Source organism: Vigna angularis, chromosome 4 (genome assembly GCF_016808095.1).
Source record: "Vigna angularis cultivar LongXiaoDou No.4 chromosome 4, ASM1680809v1, whole genome shotgun sequence".
In the NCBI taxonomy this organism is placed as follows: domain Eukaryota; kingdom Viridiplantae; phylum Streptophyta; class Magnoliopsida; order Fabales; family Fabaceae; genus Vigna; species Vigna angularis.
The window spans coordinates 1226497-1244609 of NC_068973.1; the positions used below are offsets into that span (position 1 = coordinate 1226497).

An 18113-nucleotide genomic window follows, 5' to 3' on the forward strand; every position below is an offset into this window, starting at 1 on the left:
GAAAAAACTATGCGACTAATTCTTAATATAATTGACAAAATCAATCTGGTTTATACCAGACGACAAAACGTATAACCCAATTTTTTTACTCACCTACTTTGACACTTTTCACCCATTTCTTGAAATATGTTCTGCGGAAATGTGATGAAATCATCCTTTAAAAGAACAAAAGTGAAGAATAATGATAATAAGCACGAAGGAAAGTAGGCACCAGCCAAAAAGAGAATGAAAAAGAGGTTGTAAAGTAAGATAGTTGAGGTGCGTTTGTTTGATTAATTATTTCCAATTATGCATGTAGGTGGTGAAATAAAAGGGTGGGAGAGTGGGAGGGCATATCAGACATTTCCAAACCTTTCGGTAAAAGCAGCACGAGCCAGTTAGTTCAACGTAGCCGTTTTATAGATTTGAAAATTAGACGATTATCATTATTAAATTATGATATTTAATGTTTTATTAATCTCCAAAATTTCCATTCAGAGGGTTTCTCTCTCTTCTTCTCGCTCGCATTCTCCTTCTTCCGCCATAATCGCCCAAGCAAGTGGAATCAAATTCGTCGCGCTCACTCCTTCCAACGACGCCGTTTCAGATCTGAATCGCCGCCGTTTCGGAGATCCACAGTGCCGGCATTCTCCGTTCAATTCACGCACCTTTCATGCTCTTCGCGTGAGCCTCGTCGTTTTATCTCTTTTCATTTTCGTTTCGATTTCTTTTGTTGCTATCGTGGTCCTGATTTCAACGATTCGTTCGGTGTGCAGCTCGTGCGCACAGATCTTGAAAATTGGCGCCTCAACGACGTTCGCAGCGCCACGCGAGTGGCCAGATGCCGCAGGGCAATGCCGCCGCCGCCGCTCTGTTAGACCACGGCGGCGATGCTGGAGACGCCGTCATGGCGCGGTGGCTCCAGTCCGCCGGCTTGCAGCATCTCGCCTCTCCTCTAGCTTCTACCGCCATCGATCATCGCCTCCTCCCCAACCTTCTCATGCAGGTGGTGCTTAACCGCATCGTCAGCGTCTTTGATTTTGCAGTTTCTCGATGTTTAATTTAATTTCTGTTAGTTGAGATGATTCCGTGTATAATACTCAGCGTTTTGTTTTCTTCTTTTGTTTAGAAGGTGTTAACTAGCGTATCACGCTATTGCTGCTTGATTTATTTGTTTATTTTTTTGATAATTTTTTTGTTATTATTTATATTTTGTTATTTTTTTTGTTTGCTCTTTGCTTGATAAAGGGGAGTTTGGTTGACTATGCGTGTCGTAAGGTTTTTTCCTGTTTTGGATGAGTTTGAGTAAGTTGAAATTTTGTAGTACTTGCTTGTAGGTTATATTACTCTATATGATTCTTCAGCTATCCTGCATTTTGAGGGGTGATTATGGTACGGTCTTATTTTAGTTAGAAGCATGCATTGAGTGCGCAGTATGGGTTGAATTTGCTAAATTTTGTTTGCTCTTATTTATGATGGTAGTTCACGAGGTGACAAAGATGATTGTGATGTTGTTGTAGGGTTATGGAGCACAGTCTGCTGAGGAGAAGCAGAGGCTTTTGAAGTTGATGAGAAACCTCAATTTTAATGGGGAGTCTGGTTCAGAGCCATATACGCCCACCGCCCAATCTTTAGGTGGAGTGGCTGGGTCGGATGGGTTTTATTCTCCTGAGTTCAGGGGCGATTTTGGAGCCGGGCTTTTGGATCTTCATGCTATGGACGATACAGAGCTTTTGTCTGAGGTATGGATATGATTTGGTGTATCATATCATAATGGTCTGTTCATTCATCTAAGCCAATCGACTTAGTTTGGTTCAAGTACTATTACCATAGTTTATTGGGAAAGTATCTTCAACATGTGATTTTGACACGTTGTCATATCTATGTATTGGATAAAATAGATCATGCTACTTTCTAGTTCGTTATGAAAACTCTAGGTTTGTTGATGGGTAAAATCCTAGGTAATAGAACCAGTAATTCAGACAGTAATGATGAATCTGAATGTCTGAACAAATTTAGAACTTTTGTTTCAGTTATTTGTTTTAGTTGTGCATGTTTACTTTCGGGATCCCTTTACCTTGTATTCGTGCATTTATCTTAACTTTCTTTGAGTAGTAATGCATGGTAGTGTCTGGCCAGTGGGCTTCTGTTTTCTGTTAGGTTGGCATTTGGGTTAAGAATATTCTTTTTGTTTACACTTTTAATTACAAGAGCGTCACATCAAAATTTTGTTTATATAAGAGTGAAAACAAACATAAAAATTATTTTTTCAAACTAAATGAACTCTCTGTTTTAGGAGCTTTTAGCTTCTACTTTTGGTCTCTTTCTTTATTCCAAATCCCAAGATCTAAGAATACATTACACAAAAAAATTAATTCAATAACTAATTTTTTAGCTTGAAAAAATTTTAGAATTACCAAAAAGCTTTAACTTTTTAAACCTCTTAATTTTAACTTCAGCTTTAAAATTGCTTTCACCTGCTATAAAAGTCATGTCGGACACTACCTAAGCATTTTTATTTGGATGTATTTGTTGTCCTAATTCTTTTCGTTGTTTTCAGCATGTAGTTTCAGAACCTTTTGAGCCATCGCCTTTCATGCCTGGAGATGCTAGAGTATTTGAAGACGATTTTTATCCAATTAACAACAAACTGGAAAGTGGGGAAGCAGATGCTGACACATCAATTTCCGTACCAATCAATGAAAAAGAGTATAGCACAAGGGAAAACAGTGTTGCTAAAATTAGAGTTGTGGTATGTCAAAATTTCATAGACATAACTTCATCTTTTATGTCTATAGCATAACTTCATCTTTTATGCATGGATTTCTTATTTTTCATGTGCTGCCTTGGGGACTTAACATGCATAGAGTACATTTTTGAAGTTTGATTTCTGTCCTCCATTCCCCTACCATTTTCTCTACTGATTCTATCAAATTAATTAATTGGACACCTGTATATATTAAATTAGAGTGCGCTCATGATGTACACTGTCGTAAGGCAAATGTCATCTTTTTTCTCTTTTAATTTCAATTCCCTTGACTTAATTGGACATATCTTATGTATATTGTCAATTTCTCTTAAATATTATCCATACATTGTCTATAATTTTAAACAGTTCTCCCTTAAATAACTTTCTTTCATTTTGTAATTTTTAAAGTTTACTTGATTTAAAAATATTCGGGCTAGCATTAGATACTTGATAGATAAGAAGTTCAACTTGATTCTTTAAGATTCGAATTTATTGTTTTTTGATGCATGTTTTTAGGTACGCAAAAGACCATTAAACAAGAAGGAGCTAGCTAAGAAGGAGGATGATATTGTAACTGTATCTGACAATGCATATTTGACAGTCCATGAACCCAAACTAAAGGTTTGTTTAGATATTGGATTTAAGCCTTATATTCCATTGAAATAAAGGTTGAATTTTATCTTTTTATTTATATTGTCATTTTATTTACTGCTACGAGATCTGATTGTTCTATCATGATGAAAAGGTTGATTTGACAGCTTATGTGGAGAAGCATGAGTTTTGTTTTGATGCTGTGCTTGATGAGCATGTTACCAATGATGAAGTAAGACTTAATCCTGTCCTAGACTAAATTGTTATTTAATAACATATTTAGGTATTTTGACACCGTCTGTTGATTTCTTTGTTTTTGGTGGAATTTGAGGTTTTGTGAAAGTAAATGATTGTCTCTGTCTTGGTCTTTATTTGCTTGATTTATGACGTGATTGGTTTATAATGACAGGTATACCGAACTACTGTTGAACCAATTATTCCTACAATTTTCGAGCGAACCAAAGCTACCTGTTTCGCTTATGGTCAGACAGGTAAAAGGAATTTGTATGCTATTGATGTTATACTAGTACCAAACTATTAGTTACCAGTTTCACATTTCAAAGGTTTTAGCTTTTCATATCATCTATCTATGTGTTTCTTTTTGGGTTTAAATTTAGTAGTTTTTGTTTATACTTTATAGTATTCTATGCTGGTTGTCAGTGTGAGAATCCAGTGAACAAGGGAGGAATGCAGTTCTTTGTCTATTTTTGGGAGGGGAAGGGTGTAATGTTGTTCCTAGCTGGCATATGTGTTTATGGTCTCTAAATTCAACATCTAAAATATTATTATTGTTGAGATACTCGATGACAAAATTTTTGACCAATGTAGTCCTTCTAAAGTTTAGAAAGTTTCCAACTTATGAATCTGATTTTGTTTGGTTAAATTAAAACAGGTGAAAAATCTAAAAAATGGTATCAAAGTGTATCCTAAAAGTATGAAGGGGTGTAGTGTTAGAAATTGTTTTAGTTACAATCACCTCTGACCTGCCTTAATTGAGGCCTATCTGATCTGCCATTATTGTAGGCTCAAGACTCGGGTAATTTGGTCCACATCAGTTAGAGATATGATCAATGTAGCCCTTGTAAGACTTGGTTAGTTCTTACAAATTGTTTTGTGGGGTTGAGTAAGTAGTAAGGCCAAATTCTAAGAATTCCAATATGTAAAATGCTCATTTGTTAATGGGGAAATCATGGAGTTTCAGTTATAGAGGAAGGACATTGATAGAAGAGTAGAATCCGGATAATATTCTCTTCTGTATGGTGATTTGTTACATTGTGGTGATAAAGTCTAAGGCACTAACCCATTTTATACTAATCATCATAACTAAATAAGAAAAAAAATCATGAAATACATGGAAATAAGGAAACCAAGGATATAAGGAAACTAAGCCTAATAGATGTTAAGGAAATATGGAAACTATTCCTAAGGGATAATATAAGACACTCCCAAAATATAGTCAACGTTTTCTTATATTGTAACAGTTCAGAGGGTTGGAAGATATTAATGGCCCTGCTGTAGATACAGTTGATATTTTGCATCCAGTGATAGATGAGATTATGCTTTAAATTGAGTGTTTGAAATTTGTCCTGAAAATAATTTTTAAATAAAACTGTATTCGTATTTGTCTTCAGCATATAAGAATGTTCATTTCATGTTCCATTGATATGCTTGATCCTCAAGCAGCTACCACACCTTCTTTATTGTGATGCTCATAATGCTTTGCTTTCAGGAAGTGGCAAAACATACACAATGCAACCCTTACCACTCAGAGCTGCTGAAGACCTTGTTCGACAATTGCATCAGCCAGTTTACCGGAACCAGAGATTTAAATTGTGGCTCAGCTATTTTGAGATATATGGAGGAAAGCTTTATGATCTTCTTAGTGAAAGAAAGTAGGTATTCAATCTTTTATACAAATACGCTGGGTATGCCTTTTGTATAAGTTCTTTATATATTGATATGGGGCTTAATTAGGAGACAACATTTTTAACGTTTGTGTTGAGGGTTCAGTTGCTTTACTAAAGAATTGTTCTAATATCAAGTATGAATCTAACTTTATCCTATATCCTGTATTCATTTTTCTCTGTTACTGGCCCCCATATGTGGATGTATTATCTTATCTATGTAGATTAGTACTTCTACCTGCATGTTTTACTTTCTCTTTGGTTTACAGTGTTAATGTATTGTTGAATGGTTGTATTTATTTTATTACTATATATGAATAGGAAACTTTGTATGAGGGAAGATGGACGACAGCAGGTTTGCATTGTAGGACTGCAAGAATTTGAAGTTTCTGATGTGCAAATTGTCAAAGAATTCATTGAAAGGGGAAATGCTGCAAGAAGTACAGGATCCACTGGGGCAAATGAGGAGTCCTCCAGGTCACATGCTATCTTACAACTGGTTGTAAAGAAACACAATGAAGTGAAAGAGAGTAAGCGAAACAATGATGGGAATGAAGCAAGAAGTGGGAAGGTTGTGGGGAAAATTTCTTTTATTGATCTTGCTGGAAGTGAACGAGGTGCTGACACTACTGATAATGATCGTCAGACACGGTACTTCTGCATTTAAATTAATTGCTTAATTTTTAAACTCTTGAAAAAAAAAATCAATTGCTTGATAAGACTACTCTTAGAATTTGGGTTTATAACCTAACTTAGCTTCACAAAACTTACTGATGAGGTCTGTCAATCTTGTAAGCTCTTTTTAAGTCATATATCTAATTGATGTTGGATTAAACACCATCCTTAATGCAACTAAGGCAATCTTCAAAGAGGTTGACATTTTTTCAACACTACCCTCCTACCAGCCTGGTGGGTGGAAAATGCCAATTACCCAACTAATTGCTCAGGACATGTCTCTAAATACAATTCAATTAATGCAAGCTAGGGTTGAACACGATGAAGGTGTTAGGCCAACAACTCTACAATAGTCTTTGCTTGAAGAATTTTTAAGAACTCATTCACTACATATTGACAATTCGCTGCATCTTCTGAATTTTTGGGTGTGGTATTAAAATGGATCAATATCGAATGTAAGTCAATGGACTATTCCACTTAGTGGATTAATCTTTTAAGTTGGGTTTTCATCACGTGCTTAAGTTAATGGCTTTGGCAGAAGTGCCTCATGACTTAAGTAACACATTCTTTGGGACTCAACTCCTCCATCCCTTTGAAGGGTCTATGTCCAGGGCAACTTCACTTTATAGACACCGACTCAACATCTCCTGCTACATCACTCACCTATTACTATGTGGTGTATTGCACCTTAAACTGCCTATATGTATAGCCCTTCTAGAGGTTAAATTTTAAACGGAATCACCCAGGGGGAGCCTAGCCCGAAAGAGTAGTAATTCATTAGGCGGAGGGGCTCAAGATGTGAGACTCACAAGAACACTTTATATCCACTTAACACGTGAGGAAAATCAATCCAAAGGATAGGTCCTCAAGTGGGAGGGTCTCATTTTTTAAGTGCCACATAAAGCTCCCTTCTTAAATGTGAGAACCATAAGAAAATTACGCATGTATTCTTAGTCTCGTTTAGAATTTTGAGTCATTGTTTTCTTGTGTTTCATACTTCAAACTGGATTTAATAATATAGTTTGTCATGTTGCACAAAAAACTATATCTAGATGACAGTTGAGGCCCAAATGCTTAAATTTTAAAACATTGATGCTAGGAATCTACAGGTGGCCTCCTTCCAGGATAGATTTGTAAAATTTTAGATAATGCAGAATTACTTTACAAATATAAACCAAATGTACAAACATCTTGGCTGCTGTTAATGTATTTTTAGCTTGTTGTCTTGATGTAACTACTGAAAACAATATTTCATCCACTCTTTCTGATCAAGAACTTTTTATTATATTAACTATCAATTTACTCTGCAATTTTTCATCTATCACTGCTATAGGATTGAAGGAGCGGAAATCAACAAGAGCCTTTTGGCTTTGAAGGAGTGCATCCGTGCTTTAGACAATGATCAAATTCATATTCCATTTCGGGGAAGTAAACTCACAGAAGTGCTTCGGGACTCCTTTGTCGGTAACTCAAAGACTGTAATGATCTCCTGTATATCTCCGGGTGCTGGATCTTGTGAACACACGCTTAATACCTTGAGATATGCAGATCGGTATGTGTTTGTTATGTGCTCTAACTAACATATTGTTTCGTAGCATGGTCCCTCTTTTTTTTTGTGCACGTTCATTTTTTATTATACTAACTATTCTGTCATAATGTGAACAGAGTTAAAAGTCTGTCCAAAAGTGGGAATCCTAGAAAAGACCAGGTTCTGAATCCTGCTCCACAAACCAATAAGGAGATTTCATCCACATCATCTATTCCAGCTAGTGCTGGTGCAGAGGATTTTATCCATCAACGTCAAGAGAAAACAATGGACATAGGCAGGAAATTTGTTGAAAGGGAAAATTCTTCGTACAGCTCTGCTGCTACTGCTGTTGACAAACAGCCGTTAAGTTTTTCTTCAAGTTATCTATCAAATGGGCGAGAGGAGAAAGGCTTGCCTTCTGCTTCATTGGACCGGGATAGGTTTGAACTGAAGAACTCGTATGGTGACTCCACCAGTCAAAAGATGAACTCTTACTCACAAATTGATACAGGTGAGAAATTGCAAAAGGTGTCTCCGCCACGCAGAAAAGGGTCTAAGGATGAAAAATCTGAAAGGCCTGCAAATTGGATGAAAAGGGATGCCAATGGTTCTGATCCCTTCATTACAAGCTCCAAACAGCAGAGCACGGGGAACTATAGCAATGTGTCTAAGGATGAAAAGTCTGATAGGTCTTCAAACTGGATGAAAAGGGATTCCAGCAGTTCTGATCTTTTCACTACAAGCTCCAAACAGCAGAGCACAGGGAATAATGTATCTAAGGATGAAAAATCTGAAAGGCCAGCAAACTGGATGAAAAGGGATGCCAGCAACTCTGGTATGTTCTCTACAAGCTCCAAGCAGCCGAGCACAGGGAACTATAACAATATTACGACTGGATCCAGGCCTTATGAAGGAGAATCCTCTCCTAACGGGAATATCAATGCAGTACTTGAGGTTTGTCAAATATATGGAATTACTTATTCTTTATCAAATTTTACTTGAACAATGAACTTGTTTGTGCTGGTTTTGTTCAACCCATATAACTGAACTTGTGCGATAAAGTTTCTATTGTTATATAAACTCGTTTATGGTGTCTGTTTAATTCTTTATTGTATTTGTGCAGGAGGAAGAAGCACTCATTGCTGCTCATAGGAAGGAAATTGAGGATACAATGGAGATTGTTCGTGAAGTGAGTTATTACATGTTTTTTTTAGAGATAATTTGAAGTTTTGAAATTCTATTTCTAATTGAATTTATCATTTCACTGTAGAAGTTAAGTTTTTGTGCTGCGATTTGTCATTTTTCATTTTTTCTCCTTGACAAGTACTTGTATGCTTTTTCATTTTTTTTAACTTAATTTATAGAATAGTAAAAGGAAAATTATAGTGCCTTGACATGAACTGTGTGTGTGTGTTTTTTTTTTCCTTTTTTTACTTGTAAAATTTATAAAATAGTAAAAATGAAAATTGGTGAAAATGTTAAATTTCAGGTGACTTTTGACAATTTATCATTTTGTGCTCATGTTTTGGTTTCTAGGAAATGAAACTCCTGGCAGAAGTGGACCAACCGGGAAGCCTTATTGACAACTATGTAACCCAATTGAGTTTTGTGCTTTCTCGCAAAGCAGCAGGTCTGGTGGGTCTTCAAGCTCGTCTTGCAAGATTCCAACATCGACTAAAAGAGCAGGAGATTCTAAGTAGAAAAAGAGTACCGCGTCAGTAAGAGACTTCCTCGCTTTCTCTTGTTCAACCTCATCTGCATTCTCGTGCTTGTTAGCTAAATAGTTGAAAGGTTTTGTTTGAGATAAGCAAAAATCTTTTGGTGAATATGTTCTAATTGAGTTTACTTACATGTATATGCCCTTGTGTGAGTCGTGTGACTTTTGGGCCACTTCATGCCTTTGCAAATTTGGTGTAATCTATGTAGGTTATCTGGGCCGTTGTTATAAAAGCCACAAAAAGGTTTGTCTGCCCCTAAATTTTTAGTTTGAGGGCAAAGTGAAAATAAAAATAGAATTTGATATGCAGATTCAAAATTAATGCGTTTAAATATTTCTTACTTTCTACCCATCCGGAATATTTCTTACGTATTCATTTTCAAGCTCAGGGGATGCAATTATACGTATCGCGAGACATGAAAGTGCGGAGAATTATTGCATGGTCCGTAAACTGTATAAGATAATGTGTGGAATGCATTCGGTATATTTGGTGTAGTGAGGTTTACAAGTGAAAGATGGAAAATTTAGGCTTGTTATTAATTTAAAAAGCTTTAATACATTTATCGATCTTGCACTTCGTAATTCAATCTTGAAGATTTTAGGCAAGAGTTGCACTTCGTAACAGTTTTGTATGATTTGCATGCATTTCCTGTTTAGACCTACTTTTGTATTTCTTCATATATTTTTTTCCTTTTAGGGCATTGGTAAGCTTTCTGTATGTAGGTTATTTGAACCTTCGGTGAGAACATGAAGATTTGGGATCCTTTGGGGAGACTTGGAGACCTTTGTAAACAGGAGAGTCTATTTGAAAAAGTTTGGTTGCGATATTATCATTAATATGATAAAGGACTCGAAGAAAATGTATGATGGTCGCGAGGGTGACACCTTGTGAGTGTACAAAACACGTTCACCTTCTTTAATGTAGTTTAACAAAGATTTTCACATTAATATGGCCTGAACATATTTTAAATTGTACAACTTAAAATACATATTTGAGCAAGCTAAAAGTATATTATTAATTACATTATTCGGTAGTAATACTTAAACATTCTGGATTTAGTTATCTAGAGATATTCAAGATTTTAATAATCTTTGGATCTTAAAACATTATCAATCGTACAATTTGGTATATGTTTTCAAATTGCACAATTTGGAATATAGATTAAACTTTTAGGAGTGCTAGATGGGTAGACCATTATCGTGGAATTTTACTCTCCTTTTCAAATTCAACATCGGTTAGATTTCTCACCTTTATTTCCTTTGGAAGTTCTAACATGTGTACTGTACTACTTTTCTAGAATTGAGGTTTAATTATTTATGGCTAATTTGAATTAATTACACTTTTTTTTTTCAATTATCCTTTTCATTATTCTCTTATTAATCTTATTAGTATGAGACGCTTATAATTGTCATATTGCATAATTCTATATGCTTAGAGACGAACTGAAAGGTGAACATAATATAACAATAATGTCTTAAGCTCTAAATCACAAGTTTATTAATAAATTAAAGGTAAAAAAGTTTAATTTGGTATCCTGAGAAAGAACAAAAGTTATCTTAGGTTATTTTGCTTTTAATTAAGCATTATATATAAAAAACTATCATCAATTGCAAGAATAAACTCACAAAGGTTGCTTCAGTTCAGTTATTATGTATCGTTGAGGATTTATCGTGAGAATTCTGGCTCTCATTGTGATTTTATTCGATGATAACCTTCATAGTCATGTCTATAGTTTGTACAACAAATAAGACAATTAAATCAATCAAGGAATCGTTGGTGAATAGCAAAGCTTTGTTATCAATAATTTCATTCTTGTGAAATATGTTTTACATAAAAGCACAGGAACAAAATGTCCCGTTGATGAACGAGAGCAAAAATAATGGGACTGGGGAAGAAGAAATAACACCTTAACCTTGGAACTATGCCTCATCTTATAATTGACAACCTACTGCACTCTACAATACTATACACTACACACAAGTTGTATCCAAACAAACTCAATAACCAATACATGTATAATTATTTCAGTTTTCAAGAAATATCCAAACAAATTCCTCAACTCTATAATGGTCATTACTAAGACATCGTCAGATGAGAAGGATAATTTCAAACAAATACCTTTTACCAAAAATTTCGCGGCAATGTATTGAACGGTTGCCCCAGTCATTCTCTTCCTCATTCAGCTTTCAGTCTCAAGATCTCCTTAGCTGTCCTACGCCGGAAGTAAGGCATGTTTTCCTACAATGAAAACGGGTATTTCAATTCTCAAACAAAATAAATATTTCTTAGAGTTTAATTGCAATTAGTCTCACAGGTATTGCAGCTGTACAATTTTTAGTTCTTCAAATTTCCAATTATATCAGCTGGATCTTCCATATATCTCAAACAATCCTAGTTTCTTAGGTTCTAATGAATCAATTGGGTCTTTCAAATATCAAAATTCACATACTAGGGACATAATATTGATGCTCGAGGGACCCAATTAACACAATTAAAATCAGAGGGGCTAAACACACTGCGGTAACTAGGGGAATAGTTATATTCGTACAGTTAAGATATCTGAACGATAAATGTAATCAAACCTTACAAAACTTTATAAGCCATCTCATGAGGCACGAAATAAGCATCAATGAATTTTTGGTGCAGGTTGGGTTTAAATATTTGAAGAATATTGTTTTCTTTACTTTAACTTTGAAAAAAAAAACGTTCTTTCTTGAAATTTAAGTTTGAATCAAACATGCTAAACAAAATTCTGGGCACGGTACTATCATACTAGGATTTTGTCATGTCATGCACCATATGCAAATATCACCAATTTTAACAGATTTAAAATATTTCAGGCAATTAATTAAAGCAAATATATAACACAGGTGAATTGACCACTAGGTTATTGATTTGGAGAGATTTAAAGCAAATAATTTCCGTTACTTGATAAATACGAGTTAGATATAAACTTGAGAAAAAGAAAAATATTTCAATTTGACAAAATATATAGAAAATAAAAACAGCTGTCCTGTTATAAATGAAATGCTCCAAGTCCTACCTGGTCAAAATATAGCTCCAGGCCCCTGCTATAAAAGTCCACATATTTGATCATAAACACCCCACAATCACACCTGTTTAGATAAAAAAAAAAAAGAAGTTCAAAAAGCATTCACCAAAAACTTCTGTTAGCTTGAACCATTCATATCTGCAACAGATACTGTAAACTTACGGTGTGCAAAGGCAAAGAAGAAAAATAAGGAATAAAAATGGAAAACTCTTAATGTCACAATCTTACGTTGTCGTTCTTTTGAAATTCAAATTAGAGAAGTTCATCGGCAGAAATACATATAAAAAATATCTCAAAAATGCAGAAACCTTGTCCACCGAAACCATATTAAGGTCGAGTTTCACTTTCCTAAATTAATCAATTGCCCTAATAAAAGACCACTCTACAGCATTTCCATACTATTGACGACTGATCAGTAACTACCACCAATGATTGAACTTTTAGAGGAACATAAGACTTAACTTCCATGAAATAAGGCCCTGAGAAATAGGCTTAAAACCAATATATTTCACTTAATAATTTTATTAATCATTCAATAAAGAAACTTTTGTCCCTCTTATTACTCTAATCAGTACATTTTTCGTATGCACATTTGCTATAGTATCTCCACAATAAAATTTTAGTTTAAATTTAAAATTGTATTGAAAATACATTCACTATACAAGGGAAGAAGTTCAAGCAAATAAGAAATAAATTTATATGCTTAAGGTATAAATTGTATTGAAAATATAAATTTATCTGTGAAAGACGGCATACTTGTGGGTTTCTTATTTTAAAAAATGTGTAAAGGCCTACACTTCACTTCATACATCTTCCGTTTTGAAAAACTGGGGGAAAATTCAATAAACTAAACGATCCCATAGAGTGATTTGCAGATCAGAGTACAAACCCATTTTTCTGAACAGGAAGGTCTTTCACAAATTCTTTTTTCCAGGTATTTACACCAATATCTTGTCCATTTTTGTCATTTACTTCATCCGCAAAATATTTAGCCTGACAGACATTAATGAAAAATAATAAGTAACTTAACAACAGCCAACTGTCAAATAAACTCATATCTTTCCTCAGTTCTTACAAAGTAAAGACATAAATATTAAATTTCAAAACTTAGTCACTAAAGCTTAAACTAAAGACACACTTGCTACAATGGCTACCTCTGGTGTTTTAAGTGTAAGGCACCAAAGGCTAGACAAAAGCCTGTACCTGACCAAAGCAGCGTGTTAAAAGATTTAAAAACCAACAAGATAAATTGACAATGCGAGTAAACACAGTTTCCATGTCACAACTAAATTTGTTACTTATAGTATATTGAATGTATATTTGACATCCTTAGGAATTAGATTTGTATCTACAGTGTATACAATTATAAATCCATTACCTAAATGTTTAAATTCATATTCCACATACAAACATCTAAAGTATACAAGTTTAAGTAATAATCAAAGTTTAATTTCTATTTGAGTAGTTCAATTTCTAATTTATATTTATTTCCCAATTTCATCTATTAATTTCTTTTGATTTCCCTCTAAGTTGATTTCAAGCAAAGCCTTTACAACAATTGGCGTTCTAGTTTGCAATATACAAATTTTTGATTTCTTATTTTCCTTGTTTATTTGCTTAAACCCACGAAGAATATTCAATCATTTCTTGTAGTCCTTAACAAGTAAACTTCTTTACTTTTTTTCTAATCCACTGTTTTATTATTAATTACTAAACCAAGGAATTGCAGATGCATGTTTGATCTTTGATCTATACATATGTTGCCAACATCTGACACATTAATTATAGTTTTTGTTTTCGGTTTGAAGGACGTACTTTACCACTTTCCAAAGCCAAAAAGAAAACGTAGAAGGAACTTAGATGGTGGATTGGCATTCAGTTAGAAGCAACTAAATAACAAACACCAGTAAATAGACCAACAAGATTTTAAACCCATCAAACATACCATAATTTCGCTTGGAGTCAAGAAGAAGTTGACTATACAGCTAATTTGGTTTGTTTTGAAATTAAACAGAAATCTACCCACAAGCAATGGATGGCCTATTGAGATATAGACAATTTTCCTTTAACTTAACCTTAGGTGACTTGTTGTCTATAATATGAAATAAAATACATCAGCACAAAATTTCCAACTATTGAAAATTAAAATGGAAGGCAAAGTCCAAACTAAAGTAGGAATGGAACTTCAAATCTATTGATATAATTTAAACATGTCTTCCTCATCAAACCTTGATTGAGAACTTAATCAAATCACACACTTTATGTATGTAAAAGGGGTTCAATCAAATCACTCTAGCTCCAAAACACCTCACATTGCAAAAAGCACAGTAAAAGGACAAAAATAAAATAAACAAAGCAAACCACAAGTTTGGGTTTTCATGAAAAAATATTAAATAATAAAATAAAAAATAGTTCCTACTTTGGTTATAATTAGCATAATAGATGTAGGAATACGGAATTTACAGTTAAATTACTTGAAAAAAAAGTTTACCAGCTTTTCTAGCACAGATCTATCCTCTCCTTTCATTGAGTCAAGATACTGCAATTTCCTATCTTTATTATTGATGACTGCCAAGCACCAATGTATCTCTTGATGGATAGGTACAAATATCTGGTAATAACAATAAATCAGGTGAAAGTTCAGTACAAAAATCCAATCAAATTTGCTAGAAGCAAAAATGAAAAATTAGTTCCAACATAATTACTTTATCACATTCAAGTAAACTGTATCCCAATTTCCGTTGGCTTGTCCATCTTCTGACAGATTTGAAATCATAACCATTTGGGCCACTTATTAACTGCAATAACATTCAAAATAATAAACACAAGTGTCTGGTCAATATGACTAAATTACAAATATAATAAAATGCATACCATATTAAGACAATCTATTTTTTTCATCTGTGCTTTGGTTCATTATAATATTAATAAGTGCCAAACATAAAGGAATTGCTAATCAGAAGCACTATGATATTGATAGAGTTGCACCTTGGTAGCAATGGCCAAAAGTTCGAATCTCAAAAGAACCTTTTCACATACTAGTAATATAAAAGTAAATGAAAGAAAGAATGTAACAAAACACATCCGAAAGGATGTAAACAGAGAGAGAGATCAGAGTTCCAGTGTGCAAGTTAGCTGGAAACTCCACTAGAGTGTCATGGGTTGGCCACAAGCACACTTTGGGAGCTCTAGGTCAGACAGTAGGCATCAGAGAGAAAAGAAAACCGCATCATTTAGCATTTAAAACGAGTAGAAAATAAGACCAGATACATAGAAAGGGAGCACATTCCCTAGATTGCCCACCGACCACCCCTCCTTAAACAACTCCAACAGCATCTTAAATTAATTTTCGTTCTATTTCTCTTTAATAAAACAACTCTATTTATTATTGTCTCTTCTCTTCTACTTCTTCTCCCTTTATTTCTTTCCCTTATATCAAAGGTTCTATTTCTTTTCCATTTACCTTCAATAAAATATCTCTATTTCCCACGATCTCTTCTAGTTCGTCTCCCTTTATTTCTTTCCCTCATAACAAACATCCCTTCAATGGGTGAAAAGGAGAAATAGGGATGGGTGTCATATCTAAGCCACTATGCAAATAATGAGTATCTGCAGTCTACCTTTTTCTTCTACGTACACATGTATACATGTTTGTACATAGCACAATATATACAGTTTTGGAGTATCAATCAACTATCGGTATACAAACATAAAAATTTCTAGTTTGAAACAAGATTCAAATGTTAATAATTTCTAGGTCAACAGTAACCAGTGCTTCAAGAGGAGAGAAATTCCCCCCTCGCCTTAGAAATGGTAATCAATCATATGAAAGCGGAATTGTTTTTCTACCTCAACACTAAATAATCACGTGAAGAGTTATCCTACCTTTTTGTAGAAAAAGGTATTGAAAAAATGACATTTCAGAAATTTATGTGACTGTCTTTGTTCCCTCTCCTTCAGCAAAGCTAAATACAAATTTATCACCTGCACAATAAAGGTACATGATCTATCACCGAATTTCATGGTAGCAAAATTTCAAATCATGATACAGTTAGATACTAAATTCTTCTCTACTTCAGCAACTCAACAATGGGATAAACAAATAATAACGCAAACAAGTCTACCTCATCATTTAACCATCCAGTTGACCTAAGGCATTGAAACTTTTCTCCCGTAATCTCAATATTAGAATTCTCATGGGTAACCAAGATTGTCCAACTGCAAAAGCAATGAGCTTACATTACAGATTATACTCAACCTCCCACATATAGCCAAATCATAAATTCATACCGGTTGGCAGAGAAGGCACGCTGAACCTCATCTTCTTCCTCACTACTAAGAGCAACAAATGGTTCTTGCAGCGCTTCTGAATCCTGTAAATCATAGCAACACAGGGTAAATTGATACTAACATTTAACCTGCCCTCATTCCTCAACCCACCACACCAACTCAACTAACACATTAGTACTAAAATTTAAAATAACTTCCGCATTAGGTTTCAATTTTCTATTTCCTATTTCCACTAATAACTACAACCAGTTGTCACACTTTACGTCCTTCAATTTTCCAAAATTCACACTAAAAATGGAGAAAAAAAATCTGTAAACCAGAAACAAAAATACAAACAAGAACTGACATTCTTATTCCTACGGAATTATGATAAAAATTAACCACTTCCATAAACAAAACACACCCCACAAAAGATGATTTGTTGCTAAATGCTAAATAAGTAATCATAAAAACCTCCAATTCTTTCTTCGGCCTCAACAAATTAAAATGGTCCCTGCGCTTCTCATTCAGGTCAATCTCAAAATTCAGCCTCTGGAATGTGCCATTTCTCCTCCCAACATCCTCAAGCAACTTCTTATACGCATGAACACTTTCAACATCAAGCTGCGTCTCAGAACCCCACAACTCCCCTCTACTCGCTACCTTCAATTCCGCATTCCTCAGCTCCGAATCAAACGATAACGTCGACTGCGACTGCTGCTGAACCCTAAACTTGTCACCGTCACCATGCGGCTCTTCCACACTCGAATCCGCACAGGGCTCATCACTCTCCGCGTCCACTACAATCACCTCCTTTCCCTTCTCCACTACAGAGCTACATAGCTCCAACGCCGAACGCTTCGCCTTCTCGAACTTCGCGATCAGAACGTTCCCCATGGCATCGCCGGCGCGACTGCTAACCCTAGCAGCGAGTGGAAATTTTGTCGGCCGACACGGTGCGTGAACCTCCCTCGCGAACGGCGCGTGAACCTGCGGATACCGGGAGAGTCGCGCGATGGCGCTGGCGGCGGACGGAACGGGTTTGGTAGATAATTTGGAGCGTTTACGGGAGGAATCTGAATTAGTGAGGTGTACGTTCATGCATTCTTCGGTGCGCTTGCGGTTGTTGGTCATCGCACCCATTGATTGATCGAATTGGAAACGCACAGTGATTGAAGCATGTCCACCGCGTGAATTAGGGGAATTAGGGTTTCTTCTGCGGAAAATCTAAAACCCTAAACAATTTTCGCGGGGTTCCGCAGTGACTGTGAGTGAGAGTGAGTATAGTGCGGGTTCGTTTGAACGAATGGGAGTTTTTGTCGTTTTTTGAAATTAAGGATATTAAATTATTTATTACTTTTTTTTTTATCTTCTCGAATTGTAGATAATCTAGCAGAAAATTCAAAGTTTGTCTTTTTATCTTCTTGTAAAGGTAAGGAATTCAGTTCTTAAAATAATTATATGTAATAAATACATAAATTTTGAGTATAAATTACACATAAATATTTTTCTTATTACTCATAGCTTGATATTTAAAATTCATCAAATTTTGAGTATAAACTTTAAATTTCATTTTTTTTCTTAACATGTTTTTGTTCAAAGTAAACATTTATAATGCCATTAAAAATCAATTAATAGGTTTATTCAT

At 34.8% G+C, this 18113-nt stretch overlaps 2 protein-coding genes across 4 annotated transcripts; one reads left to right on the forward strand and one right to left on the reverse strand.

Moving 5' to 3' along the window:
• Positions 1–431: 431 nt before the first annotated feature.
• LOC108321129 (kinesin-like protein KIN-13A) lies at positions 432–9476 on the forward strand. Its single transcript, XM_017552781.2, has 13 exons — positions 432–663; positions 756–985; positions 1500–1721; positions 2540–2731; positions 3245–3349; positions 3474–3551; positions 3729–3810; positions 5049–5211; positions 5545–5874; positions 7232–7450; positions 7564–8380; positions 8550–8615; positions 8963–9476. Exons 2-13 carry the CDS (start codon positions 821–823, stop codon positions 9146–9148), a joined length of 2625 nt encoding a protein of 874 aa, XP_017408270.1. The 5' UTR covers positions 432–663; positions 756–820; the 3' UTR covers positions 9149–9476.
• A 1440-nt stretch (positions 9477–10916) lies between these two features.
• LOC108321150 (ubiquitin-like-specific protease ESD4) lies at positions 10917–17773 on the reverse strand. 3 transcript variants are annotated; one of them, XM_017552816.2, is made up of 9 exons: positions 16940–17772; positions 16487–16569; positions 16321–16414; positions 16082–16180; positions 14902–14994; positions 14688–14807; positions 13086–13189; positions 12188–12260; positions 10917–11382 (listed from the first exon to the last, which is right to left on the reverse strand). In XM_017552816.2, the coding sequence occupies exons 1-9, from the start codon at positions 17606–17608 to the stop codon at positions 11320–11322; spliced, it is 1398 nt and encodes a 465-aa protein (XP_017408305.1). In that variant the 5' UTR covers positions 17609–17772; the 3' UTR covers positions 10917–11319. The 3 variants fall into 3 exon arrangements, 1 of the variants encoding a protein (XP_017408305.1); XR_008248478.1 differs by lacking the exon at positions 10917–11382 and adding an exon at positions 13351–13399 and having other exon boundaries at positions 12187–12260; positions 16940–17773; XR_001831456.2 differs by lacking the exon at positions 13086–13189 and having other exon boundaries at positions 11305–11382; positions 16940–17773.
• Between the last annotated feature and the right edge of the window lie 340 nt (positions 17774–18113).